Source organism: Vigna angularis, chromosome 10 (genome assembly GCF_016808095.1).
Source record: "Vigna angularis cultivar LongXiaoDou No.4 chromosome 10, ASM1680809v1, whole genome shotgun sequence".
Taxonomy (NCBI): Eukaryota; Viridiplantae; Streptophyta; class Magnoliopsida; order Fabales; family Fabaceae; genus Vigna; species Vigna angularis.
In genome coordinates this window covers 13444800-13472386 of record NC_068979.1, presented here as the reverse complement: position 1 = coordinate 13472386, position 27587 = coordinate 13444800, and the positions used below count along the sequence as shown (strand labels likewise).

General features: G+C 38.3%; 2 protein-coding genes across 2 annotated transcripts; one reads left to right on the top strand and one right to left on the bottom strand.

The window, feature by feature from the left end:
- Positions 1 to 428: 428 nt before the first annotated feature.
- Positions 429 to 1238, bottom strand: LOC128194399 (uncharacterized). The gene is made up of 2 exons (XM_052869987.1): positions 1036 to 1238; positions 429 to 950 (listed from the first exon to the last, which is right to left on the bottom strand). The coding sequence occupies exons 1-2, from the start codon at positions 1147 to 1149 to the stop codon at positions 429 to 431; spliced, it is 636 nt and encodes a 211-aa protein (XP_052725947.1). The 5' UTR covers positions 1150 to 1238.
- Positions 1239 to 10972: 9734 nt separating this feature from the next.
- LOC128194398 (transcription factor bHLH91-like) lies at positions 10973 to 12960 on the top strand. Its single transcript, XM_052869986.1, has 2 exons — positions 10973 to 11746; positions 12817 to 12960. The coding sequence occupies exons 1-2, from the start codon at positions 10973 to 10975 to the stop codon at positions 12958 to 12960; spliced, it is 918 nt and encodes a 305-aa protein (XP_052725946.1).
- The last annotated feature ends 14627 nt before the right edge of the window (positions 12961 to 27587 follow it).

Here is a 27587-nt window from a genome sequence, read left to right as displayed (position 1 = left end):
GGTAAAGTCGCGAACATGGGTATTTACCGAAGGGCAAAAGCCTTCGGTAATCAGCAAGCGTTGGTATTTACCGAAGGGCGAAAGCCTTCGGTAAGACGGAGGGAAATGTCAAAGACATTTGTGTTTATTATGAAACCAACAACAAACCTACATAGCAATTTTCATACACAAACAGACCTGCATAACAATTTTCAAGCACATACAGACCTGCATAATGTGCATCTCAAAGATGCAATCATTGATCAATAATATCCATAGGACATCAATTAATGCATAAAACATGTATGTATATTAATAACATATAAGAATGTAACATAATGATAGACTAACATCCAAATCATTAAACTGATCTAACATCCAAATGATGTAAACTCCAAATGTGATAATATCCAATTATTTCTATAAAACTACATTATAACAAAATGAATTCAATATTGTACATAGTTATCATCAGAATGATCTTCATCATCCTGCTCCGGTATAGATGGTTGGACTGTTGTGGGTTGGACTGATGAGGGTTGGACTGATGAGGGCTGCTGAGGGACAGCGGGTGACGAGGAGGGTTGTGGCTGGGTCGGAGGGATAACTAATTCATCCTGTGAAGTAGCAGGCAACACTCTCATGACCAGGGCCTTGAAGTTTGTAAACTCTGCTCTCAAATCAGTGATTTCCTGGTCACGTTGCTCCAGTGCCTGCGTGAGGCGGAGAACGACCTCGTCAGGAGTAGTGGTGGAAGAAGAAGGTTGGTGCTTCAGAGTACCTCCTCTCGATGTTGTATGGTTTGCAGGAAGTTGTCCTGCACCGTACACTCGTCCTTTTTTCTTTCCATCAACGATGTCGATCCAGCATTGTGTCCTACGGATGTCATCTTCTGCATTATTGGCATCATCCGGTGTAGGAGCTGACTCATGTTCAGATCTAACCTGTGAAAGTCTCGTAGAAAATTCTTCCTGTTGAAACATTAAAAGCAATGTTAGGGAATGATAGAATAGCTTAAATGAAAAATTAGTAATAGTAATAGTTTTATTTGCTTACATGAGTCTTCCGAGATCTTTCATCAACGAATTGATTAGTGCCCTTCCTTACATGAGTCTGTGCAAAGACCTCATCAACATGGACCGCCCGTCCCAGAGCTTGTGCATGTAACATAATTTAGAATTAGAAGTGTACGTATGAAATAAATACATAACTCATATATGAAAGAAAAAGTTATGTAATGAAATTATACCATACGAATGGCATGCTCATGAATGGTGATCGGCCCACCAGTATGCAGGGTGCCACCCCTTTCAGACGCTCTGTTCCTCTGGGCTTTGGCACATTTATTGCGAAACTCTACTGTATTCCAATGAGCCAGTAAAGAGTTCCAAATTATTTCACCCAGCCAGTAGGGGCGCTGTCCTGCATTGCGGGCATCCCTAAACATCTCTGACAGTCGATGAGATGCTTTCATGTGGAAATTTATGTGTATCTGACTTTCATGTTCAGGTTTCCACTACACCTTCATCTGTAACATTAAAGAGAACAAACATTGATTACAGAACATAGTAAAATAAGAGGGACAATTAGTTAAATAGATTGTTCACCTGAAAGCGCTGCCCGAATGGCTTTTTGTTGTCATCAGGAATTGCTCCCCAAGTAGGCCATGGACTTAGAAACTGTTGCTTAATTGAACGTGTGATGGCCTGGGAAGCAACCCTAGATGGAATAAACCTGCAGGATAAAAGTCAAACATCTCTTACAGTAGGGTTTAAACATCAAATTATATCAAGAGATTAAAAACTTACCCTTTACCATACGGCTCAATCCATGGTCGATCATGGAGGGGCGGATCAAGACCTTCACCATCACCACTTGAATCTTGATCAGTAGATGGTGTGACAGTGCCAGAAGGCGGTATAACAGATGAGGAAGGTATAGAAGTAGGGTCAGGGACAGGAGTGGGGGTTATAACCATAGGGGGAGGAGTGGGGGTTATAATTACAGGAGGAGGAAGAGGGTCTGTTGCAAGGGTAGTAGAAGGGTGTACTGGAGGGGTAGGAGTAGGGTCTATTGAAGGTGTAGGAGTAGGGTCTACTGCAGGTGTAGAAGGCTGTACTGTAGGGGTAGGAGGAGGCCCCACAGATGATGTACTGCCGGCAGTAGTGGTAGGTAGTCTAGCAGGCACCCTAAGTACATACTTTGGTGCCTGCCGTTGCCTCTTTCTAGGCCTTGCTACCCCCTTTCCTTTATCAGGACGTGTTGAACCTTGTCCTGTCATTACTGCATTGAAATGGTTACAAATAAAGCGAAAAAATAGAAATGATTAACGAAGGATCAATGGTTTTTAAAGTAAATGTATAAATAATTGCATACAACTTTTAAGATGGTATTTTAGATAACTCTATTGAAATGACTGTTCAATTTGCTACAATGGATGTCCAACATTCAATCGTCGTCATCATGATCTTCATCTTCATCTTCTTCGTCATCATCGTCTTCATCATCATCATCTTCGTCTTCTTCTTCGTCGTCGTCGTCATCATCATCATCTTCTTGTTCGTCTTCTTCTTCTTCTTCTTCTTCCTATTCTTCTTGTTCTTCATCACCTGGTATTGTTGCTTGTAATTCATCTCCATCACCATCAGGGTCGACCAATGCGGTTATACGTTCAACTTCAATAACTTCTTGTGGTTGTGACATTTGGTCAAGTTGGTAGGCAACATCTTCCTCAACCTTATTTGAGTCAATGCGACCTCTAGGCTTGGTTTGTATTGCTACGGCCCAACCACGCTTGTCAATATTGCGGAATGGTGGATATGGCACATAATAAACCTGTCTGACATTAGTCGGTAGAATGAAAGGATCAAACGGTCCATATCTTAATCTCTGGTTGAGTTCGACAATATTAAAGCGTGGATCGACTCTAGTACCAGCTCTAGAAGGATCAAACCATTCACAATAAAAAAGTACTACTCTGTTTGGAGAAGTAGTGCTGTTGTACTCTAACTCATATATTTTATGAATGATGCCATAAAAATCATCATAACAACCCTCTGTTAGGCCCTTCACATACACACCACAATTTGATGTTTTCTTTCCTTTAGACCATTCATGTGTATGGAATTTGTAACCATTGGTGAAGTAAGTGTGCCATTCTTTGACACATCTCATTGGCCAATTCGACAGATGTCTTAACTCTTGAACCGTGGAGTTAATGCCTGATTAAAAACCTACAAAGGTACTAACAAAATTATAAAAGCAAGAGTCAAATTAACCTTGCTCTAAATGTAGGAAAAAGTACGGACCTGATTTCTAAACCAATGGGGAAACTCTGAGTGTATTCTGGCAGAAGTATTTCCTTCTGCGACTTGCTCAGCCACAACAAATGAGCTGGTACAAATGAAATTCATTAGTGTATAATAATTCAACCGTTTGAAAGATAAGAGTTCGATGATGACATACTCAAGGTACGGCTTTACTTCACTGCAATTGATTAAGACATGGACATGAGCAAAGTTGAATTCAGCATCAGTTAACCAATGAGTGAATTCTTTCCCTGCGTGACAGCCTGATTGTCGGAACATTGATAATGCACCTTCACGTGGTTCAACTTGCCATTGCATTTCATTTCTGACATGAGTGGGGGACAACATGAAGTTTTTGAAATAATGTGAACAAAAATACGTTGTCTCTCTGTGCAAGTAAGCTGCACAAATTGAGCCTTCTACTCTAGCTTTATTTTTAACTGAACGTTTGGATTCTCCCATAAACCTTTCAAATGGATACATCCACCTGTATTGCACAGGTCCCCCAAGCCAAGCTTCATATGCAAGATGAATTGGAATATGCTCCATTGAATCAAAGAATGCAGGAGGGAATATTCTTTCTAATTTGCAGAGAATAATTGGGATATTTTCATCCATCTTTTTAAGGGAATTCTCCTTTAGTGTCGTGCAACACAAATCTTTAAAGAAGTTACTGATCTCTATCAGTGGATTTAACACGTGCATTGGCAAACAACTGAACGCAAGAGGGATTAAAGTCTCCATGAATACATGACAATCATGACTCTTCAACCCTTGAATAGTACCGTTCTGAACATTGGCACATCTGGACAAGTTAGAAGCATATCCATCTGGCATTCTAAGCTCCTTGATCCATCCACACACTATTCTTGCCTCGTCTTTTGAAATGGTGTAATTTGCTTTTGGTTTAAATAATCGGCCGTTACCTTGCGCCTTCAACTCTAAGTCTTTTCGTCCACAATACAAAGGTAAATCTTTTCTTGCTTTCTCATTATCTTTTGTTTTACCTATAACATTCATAACTGTGTTGAAGACATTGTCAAAGAAATTCTTTTCTGTGTGCATGAATCGAGGTTGTGTCTTAGCAAGTTGTCTTTCCAATAGGGAAGTTCCCAGAATATGCTTCTTTTAGTCCAATTATGCCATTCTCCAAACCCTTCTATCCTATTCTGACCAGATTCAGTGACTTTTGGATAGTCTTTCACTCTTCTCCAAACGTGTGATCCAGTGAACTTGGGCGGGGGCATATCCGTTTCAACTTGCCCTTTGCGAAATGCCTTTTTGTTTCTTCTAAAGAGGTGATCAATGGGCAAGAACCGTCGATGGCAGTCAAACCAACTACTTTTCCGACCATAACTCAATTGGAATGACTTTGTATGTTCCATGCAATGTGGACAAGCTAATCGACTATGCGTGCTCCAACCAGATAACATGTCGTACGCTGGGAAGTCATTAATAGTCCACATCAAGGCTGCCCTCATAAGGAAATTTTGCTTCCTTGAAACGTCATATGTCCAAACACCATTCCATAACTTCTTCAAATCATCAATCAAAGGCTCCAAATAAACATCAATCAATGATTTGGGATTAGATGGACCTGGTATTATACACGATAGAAACATGTAAGGCTTTGTCATACACATCTCAGGTGGTAGATTGTATGGGGTAACTATCACGGGCCAGCATGAATATGGTGATGCAGACGCCTGAATGTAGAGGGTAAACCCATCAGAGCATAGACCAAGTCTGACGTTACGTGGTTCGCTAGCAAAGGATGGATGTTTACGATTGAAGTGTTTCCAAGCTTCACCATCAGAAGGATGATGCAAAAATCCCGGAGTTTTGTTACCATCATGCCATGTCATGTGTTGTGATGTTTGCATTGAAGTAAACAATCTTTGTAATCTTGGAATTATAGGCAAGTAGAACATGGACTTTATTGGAATTGGTTTTTTTTGCCTCCGTCCAGCATGCATTGTATGATATCGAGGTGAGCCACAAAACTTGCATTCAACCAATAATGCATCATTTTTGCCACTGTCATTGTCATAGAATAACATACATCCATTAACACAACAATCAATCTTCTTAACATCCAATCCCAACTTTGAAACACATTTTTTGGCTTGGTAATAATTATTCGGCATGAAATTGTTTGGTGGTGTCAAATCTAACATCAATTTTGTATAAAAGTCCACTGCTTGAATGGGAACGTTCCAATTAGATTTGCCAGCCATGAGTCTAATGCATACTGACAATTTTGACTCAGATGAACCTTCAAATACAAGTAGATTTGCCTCTGTAAGTAAATTGTAAAACCTCTGTGTCGTTTCATTTGGAGGCTCTTCATCATGACTATCGTCTGCTTCTTCAGCATGGTGACGAAGAGCATTGTCGACCATCTCTTGCATATAGGCAAATTGATCTATCTCAAATGTATGTACAATAGTATTCGAACCTGATGCAAGCCGTTTTACAGCTGCAGTGGAGGTCGAAGGAATTTCTTCACCATGAAATGTCCAGACCGTGTAATTAGGCATGAACCCTTTTTGGTAAAAGTGAACTTTGACGACTTCATCTTTCAAAATCCTTGTACATTCGCACTTGATGCATGGACATTGAATCCCTCCATCAAGGGCATAATATTGATATCGTCGGGCCGTCTCCACGAACTCTTCAACTCCAATGACAAAAGATTCCTTCAAACCTCTCCTTCCACTATAACAACGGTCGTACATCCATCCACGATGGTTTGGAAAATGGGCCATGTTCTGTGACAAGCCAAACAAATAAAAACTTAGCCAAAACAGCAACACTTCATGTGACATAAGTAATAAACCTATTACTACTCAAGTCGAACATGGAAGTGAAGAGAAGTCCTCAGTATTGAAATGCCTCAGACATACTAAGGGGTTGTGTATTAAAGTTGGAGGAGACAACTTATTACTACTGAAGTTCTCTTCTATAGAGTACTTCCAAATATTATGTAGGTTCTAAGTGTTTAGTGTATTTTTACCCTTCTCATTGCTTTGAGAATGTGTATAGTACCATAGGTTTTTAATTGACTACTTAACTTAATCAAGTTATAGCCTAACAAATGAAAGACAATGTAAATCAACATACCATATAGACATCAACATAATTTAGGCAATCAAATATCTAGAAAAGCATGGATATATACTACAATTTGTGGTTTATGGAATTCTTTGCTTTTGAAAAGTGACTTAATCTTTTCTTTCTAAGTCTTAGCTTGTTCTTCTTTAACTAAATATATTTACCTTGTTTTGTAGGCCAAATAATAAAGACTTGGAAACCTATGCAGCCAAGAAGCTTTGTTGCTGCTCATCATCATTTAGCCAAGCTAAAAACACATTTTACATGTGCAAAAAGTGGGAAACAAGCAAACGTGTGGTTCATTAATTCAGCACACTTTCCATGAAGAACATATGGAACACATGGCCTGGAAGAAGCTGTTGCACGTTGGATTATGCACGTTTTTCATTTGTATGATGATGTAGCTTTCATAGCACACTTCCAAGCTCATCTTTGCTTAAAAAAAGAGAGCTCATCATTTGTAAACTCAACTTGATTTGAAGTAAGGAAATGCTGCCAATTTTCAGCTTTTACTCTCAAGTTCACCCTTGTGCATTGTTATCTTGCACCTCCTCTAGCTTTTTTCCCCTTTGGAAAGCCTATTGAGCTAGAACTCTACCAAACAGCCACTGTAAAACACTTCCAGCATATTCACAAACACCTTACGTGCATCCAGAACTCCACTGAATTCATTCAATCCGCTGCCACTTCTCTGAGTTTTGGACCTTGTTCTGCATGTCCTGGAGTAGCTTCCATCATTTGGTAGTCAGAGCTAGCACGTCCACGCTTGTCTTCAAGAGATAAGCTTCTATACTTTGCAAATTTCCAATTCTGTCATGTGTTGTTCTGCTGTCACGCTATTTTTGATTTTTTTTTTCAATTCTGTTTGTCTTAATTCGTGTCTGTGATTGCTGTAATTGTGTTTTCAGTTTTCCTTAGTGTTTGTTGATCATTTTAAACGGTGAAAATCGTTTGTGTCATTTCATTCCAGCTTTCAAATTCATTCTCCAGTTTTGTCCAGTATTGTGCACAAGTGTTGCCGTGTTTTACTGCTACATTGGTTTAAATCTGTTCCACCTTTCATTTGGCATTTTAATCTGAGGTTTGATGCATATGTAGTCATCTATTGATCATATAAGGTAGTGAGACAATGTCTAGCCTGATCATATGAGCTATAGCATTGCAAAAAGAAAATTGTTTCTGATTTTCAAAGTCTGCACAGAATTTTCAAAACTGGTGCAATATCCAAAAACTGTTCCAGTGCACATTTTGTTGTTCTTAAGCTTTGAAATAGTTTATTTGATGATGTGAAACATGTTCTAAGCAGTGCCAACCAGTATTAATCACTACAATGCAATAAGCATAGTTGATTTCCTCATAAATCTGGTTTCAAGTGCTGTCACAGTTTTCATTCAATCTTTTTCACCGTGATTGATGTCTTTGATGTGTCTTAGGTGTTTAAAATTCTTCTAGCTGATATTCTGCAGTTAGATCTAGTCATTTAGGACTTTCTTATGCTTTGGATTGTGCCAACCAGCTATGCTTCTGTTGTCTATTAAATCTCGTCCAGTTTGCTTCAAAATGCTGCATAATTTGCAACTCAACCTGTGATTTGAAGCATTTGATTGTTTCAGTATAGTTTAACCCTTTGTGCAAGTTTATTTGACCATTCCAGACTTGTGTCCACTGTTGCTTTGGTCTAATGTCATTAAATCTGCAAAATCATAGGTTGACTTCCCATTTTTTGCTTCAAATTTGGAACTCAACTAGTTATATTCTGATTTAGTGGTTTTTGTGGCACAGTTTGGTTGTCTATATACATACATTTGGTGCATCAAAGTTCATCTTTACTGTTCATTTGCTCACTTTTAAACCTTTGTGCCAAAACACTTTTTAAAACATCAAATTTGCCTACAACTGGGAAGTGCACTACTGATTTGCTGCTGCAGTGTGATTCTTTGCTGTCTAAGTGTTTGTACACATCAAAATTGATGAGATAAACTTGTTTGATATATCATTGAAGCCTTTGATACACTGCCATTCGTTTTGCACACTGCTATTCCAATTTTTCCAGCCACATTTTTGGTGCAGTATGCATTTCTTTGCTGTTTCTATACTTAAAAAGTTTCAATTTGCAATTTGGATTGACAAAAGCTAGGGGATTCTGATCCAACCATTTTTGAATCATTATACAAGTGAATTCAAAGCATCAAAAAGCACATAACCCCTACAATCTAGTGTTCACGAATCCAAAACCAGAAAGCACCAAAATCTGGTGTTCTTTGTGGCATTTCATCAAACAGTTTGTCATTTTTATCAAACACTTTCACTGCACTTGAAATTCATCTTTGTTTTAAGTTTTTCTTGCTTTTCTAATCTGTTCTAGACCTTATCTTAGGTTCCTTTTGTGTGCTAGCCTTTATTCCAGCCCCAAAGTGTTTAGAAATCACCTTTTCTTGACTTCTATAGCTGCTGTCATATTAATTCTGCATTTAAGTTGGATGCACATTACTTTTAATCACTCATGGGTTTTTGTGAAATTGGCTGCTGGAATATCATTTGGTGGTGGAGTTTTAACATCCAACTAAGCCTTATCAAAGGGGTAGCATCTTAAGGAGTGGAGGTCTTGCTAACTTTGCTACAAGGGAACTTCAAGAGGACTTTCCATTGGTTGTCCAGCACTTCTTTGCAGCAGAAAAACATCACTTTAGGGTTATATTTCAGCTAATTTCTTTTGCTGTAACAGCCACACTTGGCTTTGGTTGAAGGGGATGTGAAATTAAAGAGGAAATTCAGGTCATGCCAAATACTGAGATGCATTTTACTGAATTTTGTTTATCACTATATCTCAAACTACATTTGTTTAAGCAGTTGTAGTTCTAATTTTAGTGAAAAATTAATTTTAAAGTTAAAAAGAGTTCAAAACTATGTTGAAACTCTGGATTAGCTGAAGATTAAGAATTCCTTGCAAGGTAGCAATGAACATCATGCACCATTGAGAATTGTGTGTAGTACCATAAATAGTTTAAGATACTTTTATCCTTCTACATCAATACTTTTATCCTTCTACATCAAGTAGTAAGATTAACGCTAAATCAATCCTAAGTTCAGTAATGTCAGATTTCACTCACAGTCATACAGTAGAATTTGTTCTTACATGGGATTTGGCACACTTTTTTCTAACCATTATGGGATCACTCAAAGTATGACAAAAAGGTAATGAATTTGGAAATGAAACTTTACTTTAGCATGTCAAGAAGAACATGGAATTTTCTAAGACTAGCTACTAAAACACAACTTACAAAAACATTGATTCAGTTTAGCCATTACCTTGAGATCAGAGAGACCAATCACACAAGCACAGTCCACTACTTTAGCACCAGCAAGTTCTACAATTGAAAGCAAACAACTCCATTTTAGGAACAACAACAAAAATTGGGGGTTAATTCATAAAGCTTTTATATATATATATACTAACTTATGTATTTATATAAAGATATTTTTGTCAACTAATATAAATACATAAGTTAGTATATATATATATATATATATATATATATATATATATATATATATATATATATATATATATATATATTTAAACATGCTTTTTATTTCTAGTAGTTACCTAGGAGTGTGACAAGACAGTTACATGTATGAAACCTTAATTTAAAGTGAACCATGGTCTACAATCATGAGAAATCAAAGCTGAATGCATCTTTACTTACTCACCACTGAAATACATTCACTTAATAAGACATTTATTCTTGCAAAAGAGAATTTAGAACAAAAGAGTACCTTCAATCATAAAAGGCTGCAAGAGGAAATCACCTACTTGTCTAATTGCTGCTAATAGAGTTCCACCTGTGGCCAACAAATCAACAATAATTATGACAGGTTTGCTGGACTGAAGAGCACCAACATGCAACTCCAAACAATCATTTCATTTCTAGAACATATTTTTCAGAAATTACTTCCCCTAAAAAAAAAAGGCATCACTTTCCAAACCAAATCAATGCACTAGAACAAGTACCAGTTTAAATTGACAGACACAGCTGAAAGATTCTAAGAATCTTGTTCATGTGAGTATTACTTTCAACTTACTGGTGAACCTAAGTCTAGTACAACAGGATTCAAGACCAACACATGCAACTACCTATATTCAAATTATGCAGTGATTATTGTTGCAGTGCAACTCACAGTATACAATTAAACTCAAGAGCAATCCCAAATTTCTCCTAGAATTGTGCAACTAAAACACTCTGCCTCATTAAGTTCATCCTGGTGGATCTACGTTCACCATTCTTGCTTTCTTGTAGGTACCTCATGCATAAGGCATTGGCTACGAAAGGGATTGTTGTTTTTAATATTGCAATATTAATATCATACATTCCATCTAATAATAAATTTGATATTAGAAAAATAAAAAAGCTGAAGCATCTTTGCAATGAGGAGTAGATATGCACGCTCGTGTTGTCTGCATCTGAAACAATAAGGAGGAGATCACTCGGTGTGGTCCACATGACGGGAATCTGCAGAACAAGTAACAGAATGAGACCCCTTTTGGTCATTTGGCTCACTCACACCATTCCATGTATGAAACTTTGGAAGATCCAAACATGTACGAAGAAAGTAGTTGTTTTGATCCGAATGGGATGGTGGCAAAAGACTATTTTTCCCAGATGGTTTCAAAATCAGAGGCAGTTATGTCTGTGACTAGCATGCAGCCCCAAAACACCCTTAGGATGGAAAACTTAGCCTACACATCTTCCAGTGGAGAAGATGCTTCTGCTGTTGCTATGGAAATCATTGCACACCCTCAACAAAACTCATACAATCAAGTTAATAACTTGAACCCCCAGTTTGTGCAAGTGGTGAACAACCATGGTTCATGTGAGGAGCTTTATTCTTTCCCCAGTCACTCCTCCGCACTTGAGAGGGGTCACCATGATCACCAATTTCCTTATTCCACACCAACACCAGATCTCCTCAACCTTCTCCACTTGTCAATGACCTTTGAAAACCAAAGCACCAATCTTCCGAAACTCTCTGGCCCTATGGGAACAGCAGACAGCACAAACGTCTCAATTGTTTCCTATGACCCTTTCTTGCATCTCAACCTACAAGCACCTCCCCCAGCTCTTGGAAATGATTTTGCCTTTGGAGGAGGGGGTATCATACAAGGCAGTGGAATTGCCTACCAAGATTTTGGAAATGGGGTGGTGGAGTTCACTCAAGATGTGGGGAAAAAGAGAGGGGGGGAAAGGACCAACCAGTTTACCAGTACCACTACTGAGAGACAAAGGAGAGTGGATTTGAGTAGTAAATTTGATGCTTTGATAGAACTCATCCCAAACCCCTCTAAGGTAACATTTTTTAGTAAATTATATTGTTGACATTCTGTCAAATTATAGACATTTTTCTTTCCTGCTTTTTCTATTTCACAGTAACTCTTCAATTGTTTAAAATGTCTTTTTTCTAGGAAAGGTTGTTTTAAACGTAAAGAAAATGTAAACTTTGAGAAACATATCTTATTTTTAAACCCAGCATTGATTAAAGCTAATGTCTTTGAGTATAAAGAAAGTAGAACTGAGTGATTGATTTTGTTCTGTTTTGTTAATTGAAAAGGATAATTGTGGTTTGGTAATACTAATATATTGTAAAGAACCAATATTAGATTTAGAAAAAGAAGGATCAAAAACAGTTGCAAAAACCTTTGGTAGTGAGCTTTAAACCTAAAATCATACGACTGGGTTGAGGCTTAGAATTATCCATCTTTGCTCAATGGAGGATATCCTGAATATACTATTTTTAAGAGAGAATAAGTCCTCCATCAAGGATGGAGAATATGTCTACCATCAATCGTTGTTTTGATTGATCTACATTTTAATTAACTAAGAGTAAAAAAAAGATTGTGAGTGAAATGAAGTTTGAATGCACTATATTCAGTGCAACTTACTTATAAGGTTATGGGTATTAGCTATAGGACAGAGATATCAGTGTCCATGTAGGACATGCTTACCTTCTATAGGTCTATACATTAACCTTGACAGGAATATAACACCTTCTATAGGTATAGGACAGAGATATCTTCAGTATTTCGCTACTTATGCTATATGAAATTGGCTTTTTAGGTGTACCAGTAGCTTTTTACTTTGATTCAGTAATTGTTATCAGTTTTCATAATCTACTGATATTAGCTTGCTTTAGTTTTAAAATGGCTATTTCTAAAAAATGCATTAGCAATCAAAATGCCAACTTTGAACAATTTTTCTATAACAAATCATATTGCACAAACTAATTCAAAGCATACATTGAACAAAGTCAGAACAAATGCTTCTTAGCTTTTATAGTTCATCAATCAAAATAACAACTTACCTCGACGGTAGCCCCTTCAATAGCCTCTGAAGCAGTAGTGGAAGACCTTCTGACGCAGCGACACTGCCCTGGTTACGCCGCCTCGTCTATGCCGCGTCGTCCAATATCCTCCCTCGACAATGGTAGCCTTCAACTCAGCCACCCACCACCTTCCTCAGCTCAGAACAGTGCAAAACGCTACAAGAAAAAAGGTTCCACCTGAGACGCGTAATCGAAAACAGTAACAGGAAAACAAAATGAGATGGGAGAATGGGACACTTCACCTATAATGGAGGAGTGGGGAAGAAGCGTATCTCAATTATGGTTAGGGTGGGAAGCAGTCTGCACAAGCCAGCCAGTGAGTTCGTCGAGGGAGTTAGGGTACAGAATGAATATTGGGGAAGAAGGAGTTTTCGCGAAATGAGGGGAGGGAAATATGTCACTTTCTAATTCCATATACATCATTCACTTACCGAGGGTCGTTTGCCTTCGGTAATCACTCCTGTCCATTACAGACGGTCATTACCCTTCGCTAAAGTCATACTACACAACCCTTCGAAAAAGCCTTCGGTAACATACATTTACCGAAGGCCAAAAGGCCTTCGGTAATCACTCCTGTCCATTACAGACGGCTATTACCCTTCGGTAAAGTTATACTACACAAGCCTTCGGAAAAGCCTTCGGTAAACTACTATTACCAAAGGCCAAAGGGCCTTCGGTAATATTCCGCCAGTAATAATTGTTTTTCCTGTAGTGAATCAAATACATTCACAAGCATGCATCATCACAAGGACTTTTCAATGGCTTATAGTATGGCTGGGCTAACAAGAAAATTGGTTTTTCTAGATCACAAAACCCTTGAGTTAAGAGAATCATATAAACATAATCATTCTTACGTATTCCCAACTTTCCTTTGCATTGAGTTTTGCTTTTTCTTCTCCTTTCTTTCTCTTTTTTTTTCTTTTCACATACTTAGTTCTTAGCTCTTAGCTCAATGCTTTCAATTTTTCTTTCATAACTTCCCAACAACCCCAAACTTGAACATTTATCAATACCACCATATATTTTCTACTTAACTCAAGGTAAAGCTTTTTACAAGGGGTTTTCAAATCATGTTCAAGGCTAAGAGTTCAAAGGATAGATTAGATAGTGCTCTCTTTTGTGGGCTAAAATCATGCATTTGGCTAATAAAAGGGTTACCAACAAATGGCCTTGATCATATGATGCAAACAAGCAATTGATTCAATCATAGAGAACTTGGGCAAAGCCATTCATATTTTCAAAGTAATAGCATTCAATCACAACAACTCTGGAGCTCAAAGCCTCACATATAAGCTCATTCACATTTCACATATACACATCCTGCTTAGTATCATAATCACAATCACAACATCATGCATTTGTTCACAAAGCTTGTGAACCATCTGTATAAGCATCATCAAGCATTACTTATCAAACAACAATCATAAGCAAACCATCATAACAGACAAAGTTTCCAATTGAGTACATCAAACCCTATTCTAAAAACAGAAGCAAATAAGTTCAATAATATAAAACCAAGCAAAAGCATAAAATAAATCCTGCTCTAGTGCTGATAGCATCCATCAGTAAATGTTATCTCAACTCCTCATCAGTCTGTGTTGTCATCTACATCCTCCTCCTCTTCAGAATCCTTAAATGCGTCATCATCAGCATCATCTTCATCCTTCTCAATGGCTAAAGCTTCAGCTGCTCCAGCTCTGTCGCCTTGGGCCTGCTCCTCGGCCAAGCTACCACATTATGGAACTCATCCATAGTCCACCTGTGTGCTGGAGGTGTATCATACATTCCAACAATCATCTCAGCAGTGGCCACCTTCCCTCTGTGGAAAGACTGTATTTGTGCACCTATAAGAGACATATACATGTCCCTCATGTGGACAGGCTCTGCTTCATGTGTCTCTGCAGATGCCTGACTCTGTGCTTGTCCTCTTTCTCTGTGAGGACGGCGTGGTGGAACTGGCTGAGCTGCCTCCTCACCTCCATAGTAGTGTTTGTAATAGGCCTCATCAATTGCTTTCCTTGGCCTCTCAAATGGTGGAGCAGAAGTATCCACCCCAGCTAACTTGCACAGGTGTGTGATCAAAGAAGGATGTCCTAAGGGTGCTTTGTTGTTTATTGTGTTAGCACACATCCATATCTCATTAGCTATTACCTGTCCAATGTTGACATTCAAATTCCTGATCGCACAGTAGAGGAGGAGTGCCCTACTAAGAGTGATGTCTGAAACATGAGAACATGGCTGAATGTTGGCATGAGAAAATGTCATCCAATACTTTGCAAGAAGGTTCAAGTCAGTCCTCCTAATGTTCACCACAGAACCAGTTTTGTTCCTCTGAAAATGTCCTCCAAGTACACATAGAACACTCTCCATATCATTCCTTCACCACAGCTATATTGGCTGGTGTAGGGTATATGGCTAGCTTCCCCCAATTTCTTCCCAGCAGTTACTCTCAAAACTGAGGAGCAAAGTTAGGTATCATTCCAACTTTCGTCTCCATAAGGAGCCTCCTATCTTGCACCACCTTAAAATGCTTCACATGTTTGCGAGATAGGAACCTACTAGAGTGGGGTTGTTCTGGTTCCTTATCTTTCCTTTTGGATGCCATGGTCTTCACTCTTTTCCCTGAAGAGGATGTCATTCCTACATCAAACACAGATTACAAAACCACAAGACATATTGTTAATCATTAGTAAACCAAAAACAACACCCTAAATCCATACTAAACCACCGCTGAGGGTCAAAATCACCCCTCAGCGCCACGAGTGCATCAATCCATCACACAATTCAGCCAAAAACCAAAGTCTGTCAGAGTGCCGCTCAGCGGAAATTTACCCCTGAGCGGTGGTTCTGTAGATTTTTGAAAAACACTCTTTTGACCTTTCCTAACTCCACCCACATACACTTTTCATACTTCCAGATCAAAATCAATCAGTTCAAACATCAATTAATTCATCAACTCATGCATAGGAATCAAAACCCCTAAAAATTCATGCTTCAACAATCAAATTCATGCTCAAGAACCCTAAAATGAAAAATTCTTGACTTACTTGGGTGGAGATGCTAAATGAGTGGAGAATGCTTTCAAACTGTGAAGAACAATGATGCTCTCTCCCAACCCCAAACTTAGATGGAAAACTAGTTAGAAAGTGAGTGGAAGGGAGATTTTCTCAAGAGGAATGAAGGGAAAAATTTAGAGAACCTTTGGAAAAGTGTTTATGAGTGTGTGTGCAGAGAAGAATATAAAAATAGAGGCCAAGGTGTGACTTAGGGTATAAAAATACCCTAATGGGCTCGGGTTCCGCTAAGGGGCAACCTAAGCCCATTTTGCGATACCACCGCTCAGCGGCGCTTTCGTGTTGTGCTTTTCTTCTTCCTAGCTTAACCTAGGTGCCTTCTACTCATGCCCCTAACTTGCTCCCTGCAATTAAGTTCTCAGATCACTCATGCATTCAATCCCTATCATGCAACTAGAGCACAACAAACAACAAAGATACAATCAATCAACTGGGTTGCCTCCCAGGTAGCGCTTGTTTAATGTCACGAGCCTGACCCAAAATCCACCAACACCCATGAGTAGGTGTGTCAAACCTAGTATCTTTTAGTAGATACTTAACCACCTAGCATCCTTCAGTAGATGCTATACCCAAAAAAATTTACAGAAATAATGTCCAAGTTTATAAGAATTTACATAACCAAAATAAAATCAAAAGAAAAATTGTCCTCAAATCACTGGAATGCCTCCCAGCAAGCGCTCTTTTAACGTCACTAGCTTGACCCAATAAAGCTCATGTTCCATCTTCATGGTTGATGTTCATATCACACCAACTCATCAACTGTTTTCGGTTCACTTTTCTGACTATTCTGGAATGTGGAGACTCTATCTCTATCACCTCATTTTCTTTGTAGTCTTTCACAACCCACAACTTGTTTTTGAATTTCACAGGTTTACCAAGTTGGAGTTGTTCTTGCATCCAGTCATCATGGACCTTTCTTCCTTTCCCATTTTTTTCTTCTTCCTTTACCTAAAACAAAAAACAATGTTTACCTTTGACATTTGGCTTTTCATCTTCAGGGCTAGTCATGAGTACATCTTGATATGTAGCTTTATGACTAGCTTCTTCCTCCTGCATCTGCCTCTCTTCTTTGAAGACATCTACAACAACTTTTTCTTCTCGGTCTTGGAACACCACTATGCCTTCATCCACATCAATGATGGCTTTGGCCGTTTTCATAAACAGTCTTCCGAGAATAATGGGTACCCTCTCATCCTCCATCTCCATCACCACAAAGTCCACCAAGAACTGTAGTTGTCCTACACAAACTATAACATCCTCTGCTATACCATAGGGATTCTTTGAGGATCCATCTGCCATTAATAAATTCATCTTTATAGGCTTCACATCAAGATCACCAATCTGCTCAAGTAAGGAATAAGGAATCAAGTTAACACTTGATCATAAATCAAGTAAAGCCTTCTTTGTCCTTTTCTTCCCTATAGCGCATGGAATGGAGAAACCTCCTGGATCTTTTGCTTTTGGAGGGAGTGGCTTTTTTTAATAGCTTTATACTCCTTTGTCTCATATTCTCTACGTCTTTTCTTTGTAAAGACTTCTTCCTCAGGCTTTGTATAAACTGCAATGTGCTTTAATATCTCCGTCAAAGGTACATCACTATCCAACATCTTGAAGATTTTTGTAAAGTCAAATTGTTTCTCATGATTTGTTGGAAAAGGAAGAATGTCTTCACTCTTTATCTCTCTTATCTCTTCTTTCTCTTTTCTCTCTTCTTTTTCTTTTTCTCTCTTTTTTCTCTCTTCTTTTTCTTTCTCTCTTTCTAACTCAACTATTTCAACATTTACACTCACTAACACCTTACATTCTTCCCTAGGGTTAACCTCAGTATTAGCCCCAAAACTTTTGTCAAGCCTTTCTTCCAACTGCTTAGTAATTTGACCCACTTGCATCTCCAAGTTCTTAATAGCAGCTTCAGTGCTCTTTTAAGTGGATGTAGTTGCCTGTATGAATTGCTGAAGAGTTTCTTCCATCCTTATTGATCTTTCATTAAGTGTAGACATTTGTTGCCATAAGGTTGGTTGTTGTTGTTGTTGCTTGTTAAATTGCCCTGATTGTCCAACTTTCCCACTTTGTCATTGACCAATACTTGGGTGTGGTTTCCACCCTTGATTGAAATTCCTCTAACGGTATGGAAATTGATTGGCCATGAAGTTAACATCCTCTAAATCTTCCACTGGAAAGGCACATTGACCATTGATATGGTCACCACCACATAATTCACAAATCTGTGGTTGAACCTATGCAACAGTCTTTAACTCTTTTGGCAGTTGTGCAAGTGCCTTTGTGAGATTCTCCAATTGTTGAGTTATTATCTTGTTCTGAGCTAACAAGGCAAAATTGGATTGCAACTGTAGAACTCCTTTTTGTTGAATAGGAGCTCTTCTTTCACTATTCAGCTCATTGTCATTAGTAGCCATGTTTTCAATTATTTCAGTTGCTTCCTCTAGAGTCTTCCATTTAATATTGCCTCCAGCTGAGGCGTCTAGCATCAACTTGGTTTGTGAACCAAGACTTCCAAGGAAGCATAGGACTACTTCTACTTCGTCAAATCCATGCGTAGGAGTCTTTCTTAATAGGCTTTTGTACTTGTCCCATGCATGACCTAGTAATTCCTCCATGCCTTGCCTGAAACATGAGATCTCTTGCTTCCCTTTGTTTACCTTGGATTGTGGGAAGTATTTGTTGAAAAAACTTTGTCACCACAGCTTCCCACTCTGTAAAGCTCCCTTTTGGAAAAGAGTTCAACCAAAGCTTAGCATTGCCTCCCAATGAGAATGGAAACAGGCTAAGTTTGATTGTTTCGTCAAGCACCCAATTTATCTTCACTGTATTGCAAATTTCATTAAAGTTTGTGAGGTGCTCATATGGGCTTTCATGAGACAACCCATTAAATTGGTTACTCTTCACCAGTTGGATTACCTCCATATTAGCTGCATTGACCCTCGGTCTTGCTACGCTATTGAAATGTTGAGGGCCAACTACATTAGTGTAATTTGTAAGAGTCCGTCTAACATTATTACTCTTCATCTCCTCAATGCTATGGTAAGAACCTGGTGGTGAAGGTTGTAAAAGAATTTTCGGAGGAGGGAAAAGTTCTCTAGATGTACGGATTCTTCTCCTCTGTCTACTCTCGTCTAAGCCTTCAAGAAGAGGTTCCGAGGTTTTCTTGCTTCTAGTTCAAATTGCTTCCTGCATACACAAGAAAACAAGTCCCTAGAAAAATTTGTTAGCACAAAAAGATATAGAAGAAATAATATAAGAGATAAGAAGATAAAATAAAAAAAGAAAAATAAAAAAACAGAAAAATAAAAATAGAAAACAGAAAAATAAAAACAGAAAAATAAAATAAAATAAAATAATAACCAAAAAAATAAAAACAAAAAATAAAATAAAATAAAATAAAATAATAACCGAAAAAAAATAAAAACAGAAATTCAAATTTCAAAATTCAAAATTTCAAAATTCAAAATTCAAGTCAAAGATAATCAATAATCACACAAATGAACTAGTTAAACAACGAGTCCCCGGCAACGGCGCCAAAAACTTAATGACAAATTTATGAACACCGAAAAACGGCGCCAAAAACTTGTTTAACCCTCGGCAAGTGTGACCGAATCGTATCAAATAATAAACTCGGTAACACCAAGTATCGTTCTCCCAAAGGACTCACGACCTAGTTAGTTATATGATTTCTTGATTATTTAAGACTTGTGAACAAATGGTTATAGGTTTCAAATGCAAAAGACAAAAAGTAAACATGTATGCATGTTATGATCAATGGGAAAGAAGAACACAAACACTGAATGAATTATATGGATGAGTATGTTGTTGGGGAAATCAATTTCATCTTATCCACTCTCATATATTTTAGGAATTCATCATTCTTTTCATCAATGTTAATGTCACTCTCTAAATTACCTTAAACCCGATGTCTCGGCGAAGAAAACCTATCCTTAATTACGAGTTCATACAATTCGTAGCATCCCTAATAATTAATTCTGAAGCACAGAAGCTTAAAGGCAACCAACCTTCATATCCCTTTGTCTAGGCGATATTGCTTTTGGGAGAATTTCCCCGGATCTAGATTTTACCGTATGTGTCCATATCAATAAAACCAATAATCATGACATCGAATGAGTTAAACAATGCATGCTTTGAGCAAAGAGGAAAAACCCTAACTAATGATGAAAGAAATCCTGTATCATAAATATGATGTTTAAACACAAAATTCCATATATGAGAGCTTCACAAGATTACATTGATTCCCCAACAACAAGAAGAGTTTAGTTCACCATATTCATGGTTAAACTAGATGAAATACAATGAAATAGTGAAAGATAGAACCCTAAAAAGATGAATAGGTAGCCTTAGCATCCAAGATCTTCCTCCAAGGGGTGGAAAGGTGTGTGTTTGCTTCGTACTCTGCCAAAGATACAAACCCTAGGAAGTCCTAAAGCTTATATACCATTCGAAATATTACAGAAAAGTGGGCCTAAGCCCAAAATAATGGCGCTCAGCGATAAACTATCGCTCAGCGGTAAGTGCGTGTGTTGAATTCTTCCCCTCAGCTACACTTTCACCCCTCAACGGAGCCAACGGGTGTTCATTAGTGTCGCTCAGCGGTAAACTGGCACTGAGCGGTACTTGCGGCTTCTCTTCTTTTGCACTTTTTGAGTTCTTTACTGATTCCATCTCTATCCTTCTTCACTTCTTTCATCAAATTCACCTTAAAACCTGCATAAAACACTGAAATCAAGCATAAACCTATCCAACTCTCTTATTTCCAAAAATATTAACAAAAGCATGATTCTAAGCAAATTTCCAAGTGTTAAAGGTTGCTTTTAGTATCAATTTTAAGCATGAAAATAACAGTTTTTCAACTGTTATCAATTTGCTATATTTTTTTTGTTTGTTTTGATTCTGCTTTAGTTGCATGTTAGGGATTGAATGTATGAGTGATTTGAGAACTTAAATTCATGAAGTGAGTGAGAGGAATGAGTATAAGGCACCTAGGGCAAGCTAGGAAGAAGGAGAGCATGTCACACAAGTGCCGCTCAGTGGAAATTTCCGCTGAGCAGTATCACTACAGATTGGGCTTTTAGGGTTACCGTAGCGGGACCCGAGTCCATTAGGGTATTCTTATACCCTAGGGTGCGGTTTTCGTTTTATTTTCAGATTTCTTTCCTCTCACACACTTTTAAACACTTTTCTAAGAGTTCTCTACATCTTTCCCTTCATTCCCCTTTACAAAATCTCTCTTCCACTAACTTTCTCACTAGTTTTCCATCTAAGTTTGGGGTTTGGAGAGAGCATTGTTGTTGGGGCTGAGTTCTTCACTTTCTTAGAGCATTTTCTACTCATCTACCATATCCACCCAAGTAAGTCAAGCATTTTCATTCTAGGGTTCTTGAAAGCATGAATTGGTATGAATATGGATGGCCAAAGCATGATTATTTAGGGATTTTGATTTCTATGCATGATTTCATGTGGGTGGAGTTAGGAAATGTTACAAATGAATTTTTCAAAATTTGCAGAATCGCCGCTCAACAGAAATTTCCCCTGAGCGCGATTCTGACAAACTTGGTTTTTGGCTTCTTTTTCTTGTTGACTTGGTGCACTGGTTGCGTTGAGGGGTTCTTGTGACCCTCAATGGTGGTTTAGCATGGATTTGGGGTGTTTTTTACGGTTTACTAATGATTAACAACATGTTTTGTGGTTTTGTAATTTGTGTTTGACGTAGGGATGGCATCCTCTTTAGGGAAAAGATGAAGACCACAGCCTCCAAGAGGAAAGACAAGGAACTTGAACAACCTCATTCTAGTAGGTTCCTATCTCGCAAACATGAGAAGCATTTTAAGATTGTTCAAGATAGGAGACTCCTGATGGTGAGGAAAGCTGGATTGATACCTAACTTTGCTCCTCAGTTTGGAGAGTACTTGATAGGGAGAAACTAGAGGAGATTGGCCACGTACCCTACACCAGCCAATATAGCAGTGGTAAAGGAATTTTACACCAACGCAAGGAGGTTGGGTGATTATCCGACTGACGATTACCTAAGCTATGTTAAAGGCCACGCTATTAGGTATGATCCTAACTCTATCAACAGCTTTTTGAGTACTGAAAGGGTTGGAGAGCAGTGCCAGTTTGCTCTTTGTATGGAGGAAGGCCTTGATTTTAATGATCTGGAGAGTGTTCTATGTGTTCCGGGAGGACATTTCTAGAGGAATAGAAATGGTGCAGTGGTTAACATTAGAAGGACTGATTTTACTCCCCTTGCAAAATATTTGATGGTATTATTGTCAGAGCGGCTGCAGCGGAATGGTTAGCGTGGAATAACAAACCAAGAGGGTTTTTAATACGAACGTGTGCCTTTTAATTTCTACTCAATTAAACTTACCAAGCAAATAATAAAGACAAATAAAGCGAGAGTAAGGTTGAGAGAAATTTGCACAGATGATTTTATCTTGGATTGGATCTTACCAATCCTACGTCCAGTCGCTTATCTCAAACAAGATAAACAATTCACTAATCACAAAACAATTACAAACTACAATCACACAGATACAATTTGTAAAATTTTAGAAAAACACCTCTCTTGATGCCACAAGAGATGAACCTACACCTCCTTTGAGTCTTCACAAAGGATGAACACCTCCTCCGAATACTTCACGAAGGATGAACACCTCCTCCGAATACTTCACGAAGGATGATTCTCTTGCAAACACCTCCTTAGACACACCAAGGATGAATCGGCTATTTCCTCTGTCACCGTAGCAGCACTTCACCAACTCTACAGACAAGAGTTTCACAAGCCGAACAAGAGCACACAAGTCTCAATGATTTCTGAGTACTAGAGCACAAGGGAAGAGTTGTACATCTTCAAAATGAAGCCTTCCATTATACTTATAGGCTTCCATTCACTAAAAGACAAACTTAACGGCTAGTTTCTCCAACGGCCATAAACGGATAGTTTGTCCAACGGTCATAAATGGCTAGTTTCTTCAATGGTCATAAACAGCTAGTTTCTTCAACGACTAGTTTCTCCAACGTCCGTGTTAAGTGCGATACTCTTACCGTTAACCATCACTATTCACGTGAATAGTGTTACTATTCATGTGAATAGTACTATAGTCTTTTGTTGCAATGATTTACTATAGTAATTTTACAAAACACTTTGCTTTTTCTGATCTAAGTCCTATTCATATTTCTAAGAGTATTACAAAAGCTTTCCATAGCAATACAAGTCTTCATAACATCTTGAATCTTGATTTCTTCTTGATTTGATTTGGACATCATCAAAACTTCATCTTCATCATTTTGCTAACAATTATCTCATGCCAACATTCAGCCGTGCTCTCATGTTTCAGACATCACTGTCAGCAGGGCACTTCTCCTCTACTGTGTGCTCAGAAATATGAGCATTAACATTGGCCAAGTGATAGCCAATGAAATATAGGTGTGTGCCAACACGATGAACAACAAGGCACCTTTAGGGCATCCTTCCTTGATTACACACCTATGTAAAATAATTGGGGTGGATACTTCTGCTCCACCATTTGAGAGGCCGAGGAAATCCATTGATGAGGCCTATTATAGGCAGGATTGTGGAGGTGAGGAGGCAGCTCAGCCAGTCCCACCACAACATCCTCGCAAAGAAAGAAGACCAGCATAGAGTCAGGCATCTATAGAGACTTATGAGGCAGAGCCATTTTAGATGAGAGACATGTATATGTCTCTTATAGGTTCACAGATGCAGTCCATCCACAGAGGATAGGTGGCAACTATTGAGATGATTATTGGGTTATATGATACACCCCCAGCACATAGGTCGACTATGGATGAGTTCCATAGTGTGGTGGTTTGGCCAGAGGAGAAAATTCAGGGCAGTAGAGCTGGAGCAGCTGAAGCTTCTGCTATGGATGAAGATGATGATGACATATTTTAAGATGCTGAAGATAATGAAGAGGAGGAAGATACAGATGACATCACAGGTTGATGAGGAGCTGAGATAGCATCTACTGATGGATGCTATCAGCACTAGAGCGGGATCTTTTCTACCTAGTATTTTGTAATATTGAACTTATTTGCTTCTGTTTTTAGAATAGGGTTGATGTACTCAAATTGAAACTTGTTTGTTATGATGGTTTGCATGTGACTGTTGTGTGATAAGTAATGCTTGATGATGCTTTGATGTTGATTGATGTTGAGATTGTGCATAGTATATGCTTATACAGGTGGTTCAATGGCTTTGTGAACAAATGCAAGATGTTGTGATTGTGATTATGATGTTAAGCAGGATGTTGTATGTGGAATGTGAATGAGCTTATATGTGAGATTTTGAGCTCCAAAGTTGTTGTGATTGAATGTTACTACTTTGAAAGCATGAATGACTTTGCCCAGGTTTTCTATGATTGAAGTATTTGCTTGTTTGCATCATATGATCAAGGCCATTTGTTGGTAACCTTTTTTTGTTAGCCAAATGAATGATTGTAACCCAGTCAAAAGAGAACACTTTGTGTTCTATCCTTTGAACCCGTAGCCTTGAATAAGATAGAAAACCCTCTTTGTGAAAAATCTGTACTATGAGTTAAGATTGAAAACATTTTGTGGTATGGATAAATATTCAAGTTTGGGGTTGTTGGAAAAATAGAAAGGGAAAATAAAAAGAAATGAGATAAAAGTTAAGCATGTGAAAAGCAACAAGAAAAAGAAAAGAAAAGCTCAATGCGAAAGAAAGTTGGGAATAATTAAGAATGATTGTGTTTAGATGATTCTCTTAACTCAAGGGTTTTGTGATCCAGAAAAACCAATTTTTATTGTTAGCCTAGCCACATTATAAGCCATAGAAAAGTCCTTGTGATGATGCTTACTTGTAAATGTATTTGATTGTAGTTAAATGAAAGGCAAAGTTCATTCATGTGACATTGTAATAATAGAGTGAATGAGTGAATACCTCTTATACACTTGTGTGTTTGAGTGAGACACTTTATCTGATGAGGTTAGATTCCATGAACACATTAGAACATCTTTGCTTAGTTGATTGATCATTCATGAAAATAGTATTTGTTGGATATTATGTGATTAAGTGAACACTAAAAGCATGTGCATATCTTGATTGAGGTCATGGTGATAAGCTAAATTGAGTATGTACTTATCTTGAAAGAAGGATTTTTGAATGTGATGAACCATTGAATGGATTAGTGGAAGATTGAGTTAAATCTTGTTTGCTTGAGGACAAGCAAAGTTCTAGGTTTGGGGTTGTGATAACAATTGAAAAACTGTTATTTTTACACTTAAATTCTATATTAAAAGCAACCTTTAAGACTTAGAAAATAGCTTGAAATCAAGTTTTTGCTTATGTTTTTGGAAATAACAGAGTTGGACAGGTTTTATGCTTGATTTCCTTGTTTTTGCAGTTTTTTGAGATGAATTGAGTGAAAGAAGTAAAGTGGGATAGAGATGGAATCAGAAAAGGACACAAAAAGTGCAAAAGAAGAGAAACCGCAAGTACCACTCAGCGTCAATTACCGTTGAGCGGCACTCTCAAGAACACGTTGGCACCGCTGAGGGGAAGATTTGAACACGCGCTACTACTGTTGAGCGGTATTTACCGCTGAGCGCCACTTTTCTGGGCTTGGGCTTACTTTTCTGTATTTTTTAGAATATTATATGAGGTTTTAGTTAACCTAGGTCAGTCATCTTTGGCTGGGACGAAGCAAAAACGCACTCTTTCACCCCTTGGAGGAGGATTTTGGATGTTAAGGCTTCTTTCTCAACTTTCTAGGGTTTTATCCTTCACTCTTTCATTGTATTTCATATAGTTTCACCGTGAATATGGTGAACTAAACTTATTTTGTTGTTGGGGAATCAATGTAAATCCTTAGAAACTCTCATGTAATGGAATTTGTTCCTCAAGATCTTTTATAAGATACATGCTTTCTTTCATTAATAGTTAGGGTTTTTCCTTTTTTCTCATAGCATGCAATGTTTAACTCATTCGATGTTATGATCATTGGTTTTGTCGATATGGACACATACGGGGAAATCTAGATCTGAGTAATCTCTCCCAACAGTAGTATAAACCTAGACATAGGAGTATGATGGTTGGTTGCCTTTAAGCTTTTGTTCACTATAATGCATGATTAATTGCTAGAGAGACAAGACATTGTAAACTAGTGATTATGAATAGGCTTTCTTCGCCGAGACATCGGGTTTAAGGTAATTTAGAGAGTGGCATTAACATTAATGAAAAGAATGATGAATTCCTTAATACATGAGACTGGATAGGATGAAATTGATAAACCCCAACAACATATTTATCCATATAATTCAAATCACGTGTTTTGTTTCTTCTTGCCCATTGACCAACACATGCATACATCTTTACTTTTCAGTATTTTGCATTGAAATCTCAAAAAAAATTTTGTACAAGTCTTAGCTAATCAATAAATCACATAATTGTCTAGGTCGTGAGTCCTTTGGGAAACGATACTTGGTCTTACCAGGTTTATTACTTGATACGATTCGGTTACACCTGCCGAGGGTTTAACAAGTTTTTGGCGTCGTTGCCAGGGATTGAAAATTTGTTCATCAATGATGTGGAGAGTGTTCTATGTGTACTTGGAGGACACTTCCAAAGGAACAGAAATGGTGCAGTGGTGAACATTAGGAGGACTAACTTAACTCCTCTAGCCAAGTATTGGATGGCATTCTCTCATGCCAATATTCAGCCATGCTCCCATGTTTCACACATCACTGTTAGCAGGGCACTTCTTCTATACTGTGTGATCAGAGATATGAGCATTAACATTGGCCAGGTGTTAGCCAATGAAATACAGGTGTGTGCCAACACTATGAACAGCAAGGCACCTTTGGGACATCCCTCTTTGATTACGCACCTGTGTGAGGTAGCTGGGGTGAGTACTTCTGCCCCACTATTTGAGAGGCCGAGGAAGGCTATTAATGAGACCTACTACAGACAGTACTGCGGAGGTGAGGAGGCAGCTCTACCACTTCCACCACGTCGTCCTCATAGAGGGAGAGGACCAGCACAGAGTCAAGCATCTGTAGAGACTCATGAGGCAGAGCCATTTCAGATGAGGGACATGTACATGTCTCTTATAGAGGCCCAGATGCAATCCATCCACAGAGGGCAGGTGGCCATAGTTGAGATGATCATTGGGATGTATGATACACCCCTAGCACACAGGTGGACCATGGATGAGTTTCATAACGTGGTGGCATGGCCAGAGGAGCAAGCCTAGGGTAGTAGAGCTGGAGCAGTTGAAGCTTCAGCTATGGAGGATGATGAAGATGATGATCATGAGGACGCATTTGAAGATGTTGAGGATGATGAAGAGGAGGAAAACACAGTTGACACCACAGGCTGATGAGGAGCTGAGATAGCATTTACTGAAGGATGCTATCAGCACTAGAGCAGGATCTTTTCTATCTTTTGTTTTGTACTGTTGAACTTATTTGCTTTGGTTTTTAGAATAGGGTTTGATGTATTGAATTTGAAACTTTGCCTATTATGATGGTTTGCTTGTGACTTTTGTGTGATAAGTAATGCTTGATGATGCTTTGATCTTGATTGATGTTGAGAATGTGCACATTCTATGTTGAGATACAGGTAGTTCAAAAGCTTTGTGAACAAATGCATGATGCTGTGATTGTGATTATGATGCTAAGCAGGATGTGTATGTGGAATGGTTAATGAGCCTATATGTGAGGT

What these genes read in the sequence shown, in the direction of transcription:
- LOC128194399 (XM_052869987.1), bottom strand. Translation starts at nt 1,149, where the DNA reads ATGTTACATGCACAAGCTCTGGGACGGGCGGTCCATGTTGATGAGGTC. An exon ending in AAAGATCTCGGAAGACTCAT is followed by an intron (nt 951 to 1,035) that starts GTAAGCAAATAA and finishes ATGTTTCAACAG; the next exon opens with GAAGAATTTTCTACGAGACT.
- LOC128194398 (XM_052869986.1), top strand. Translation starts at nt 10,973, where the DNA reads ATGTATGAAACTTTGGAAGATCCAAACATGTACGAAGAAAGTAGTTGT. An exon ending in TCATCCCAAACCCCTCTAAG is followed by an intron (nt 11,747 to 12,816) that starts GTAACATTTTTT and finishes CTTCTGACGCAG; the next exon opens with CGACACTGCCCTGGTTACGC.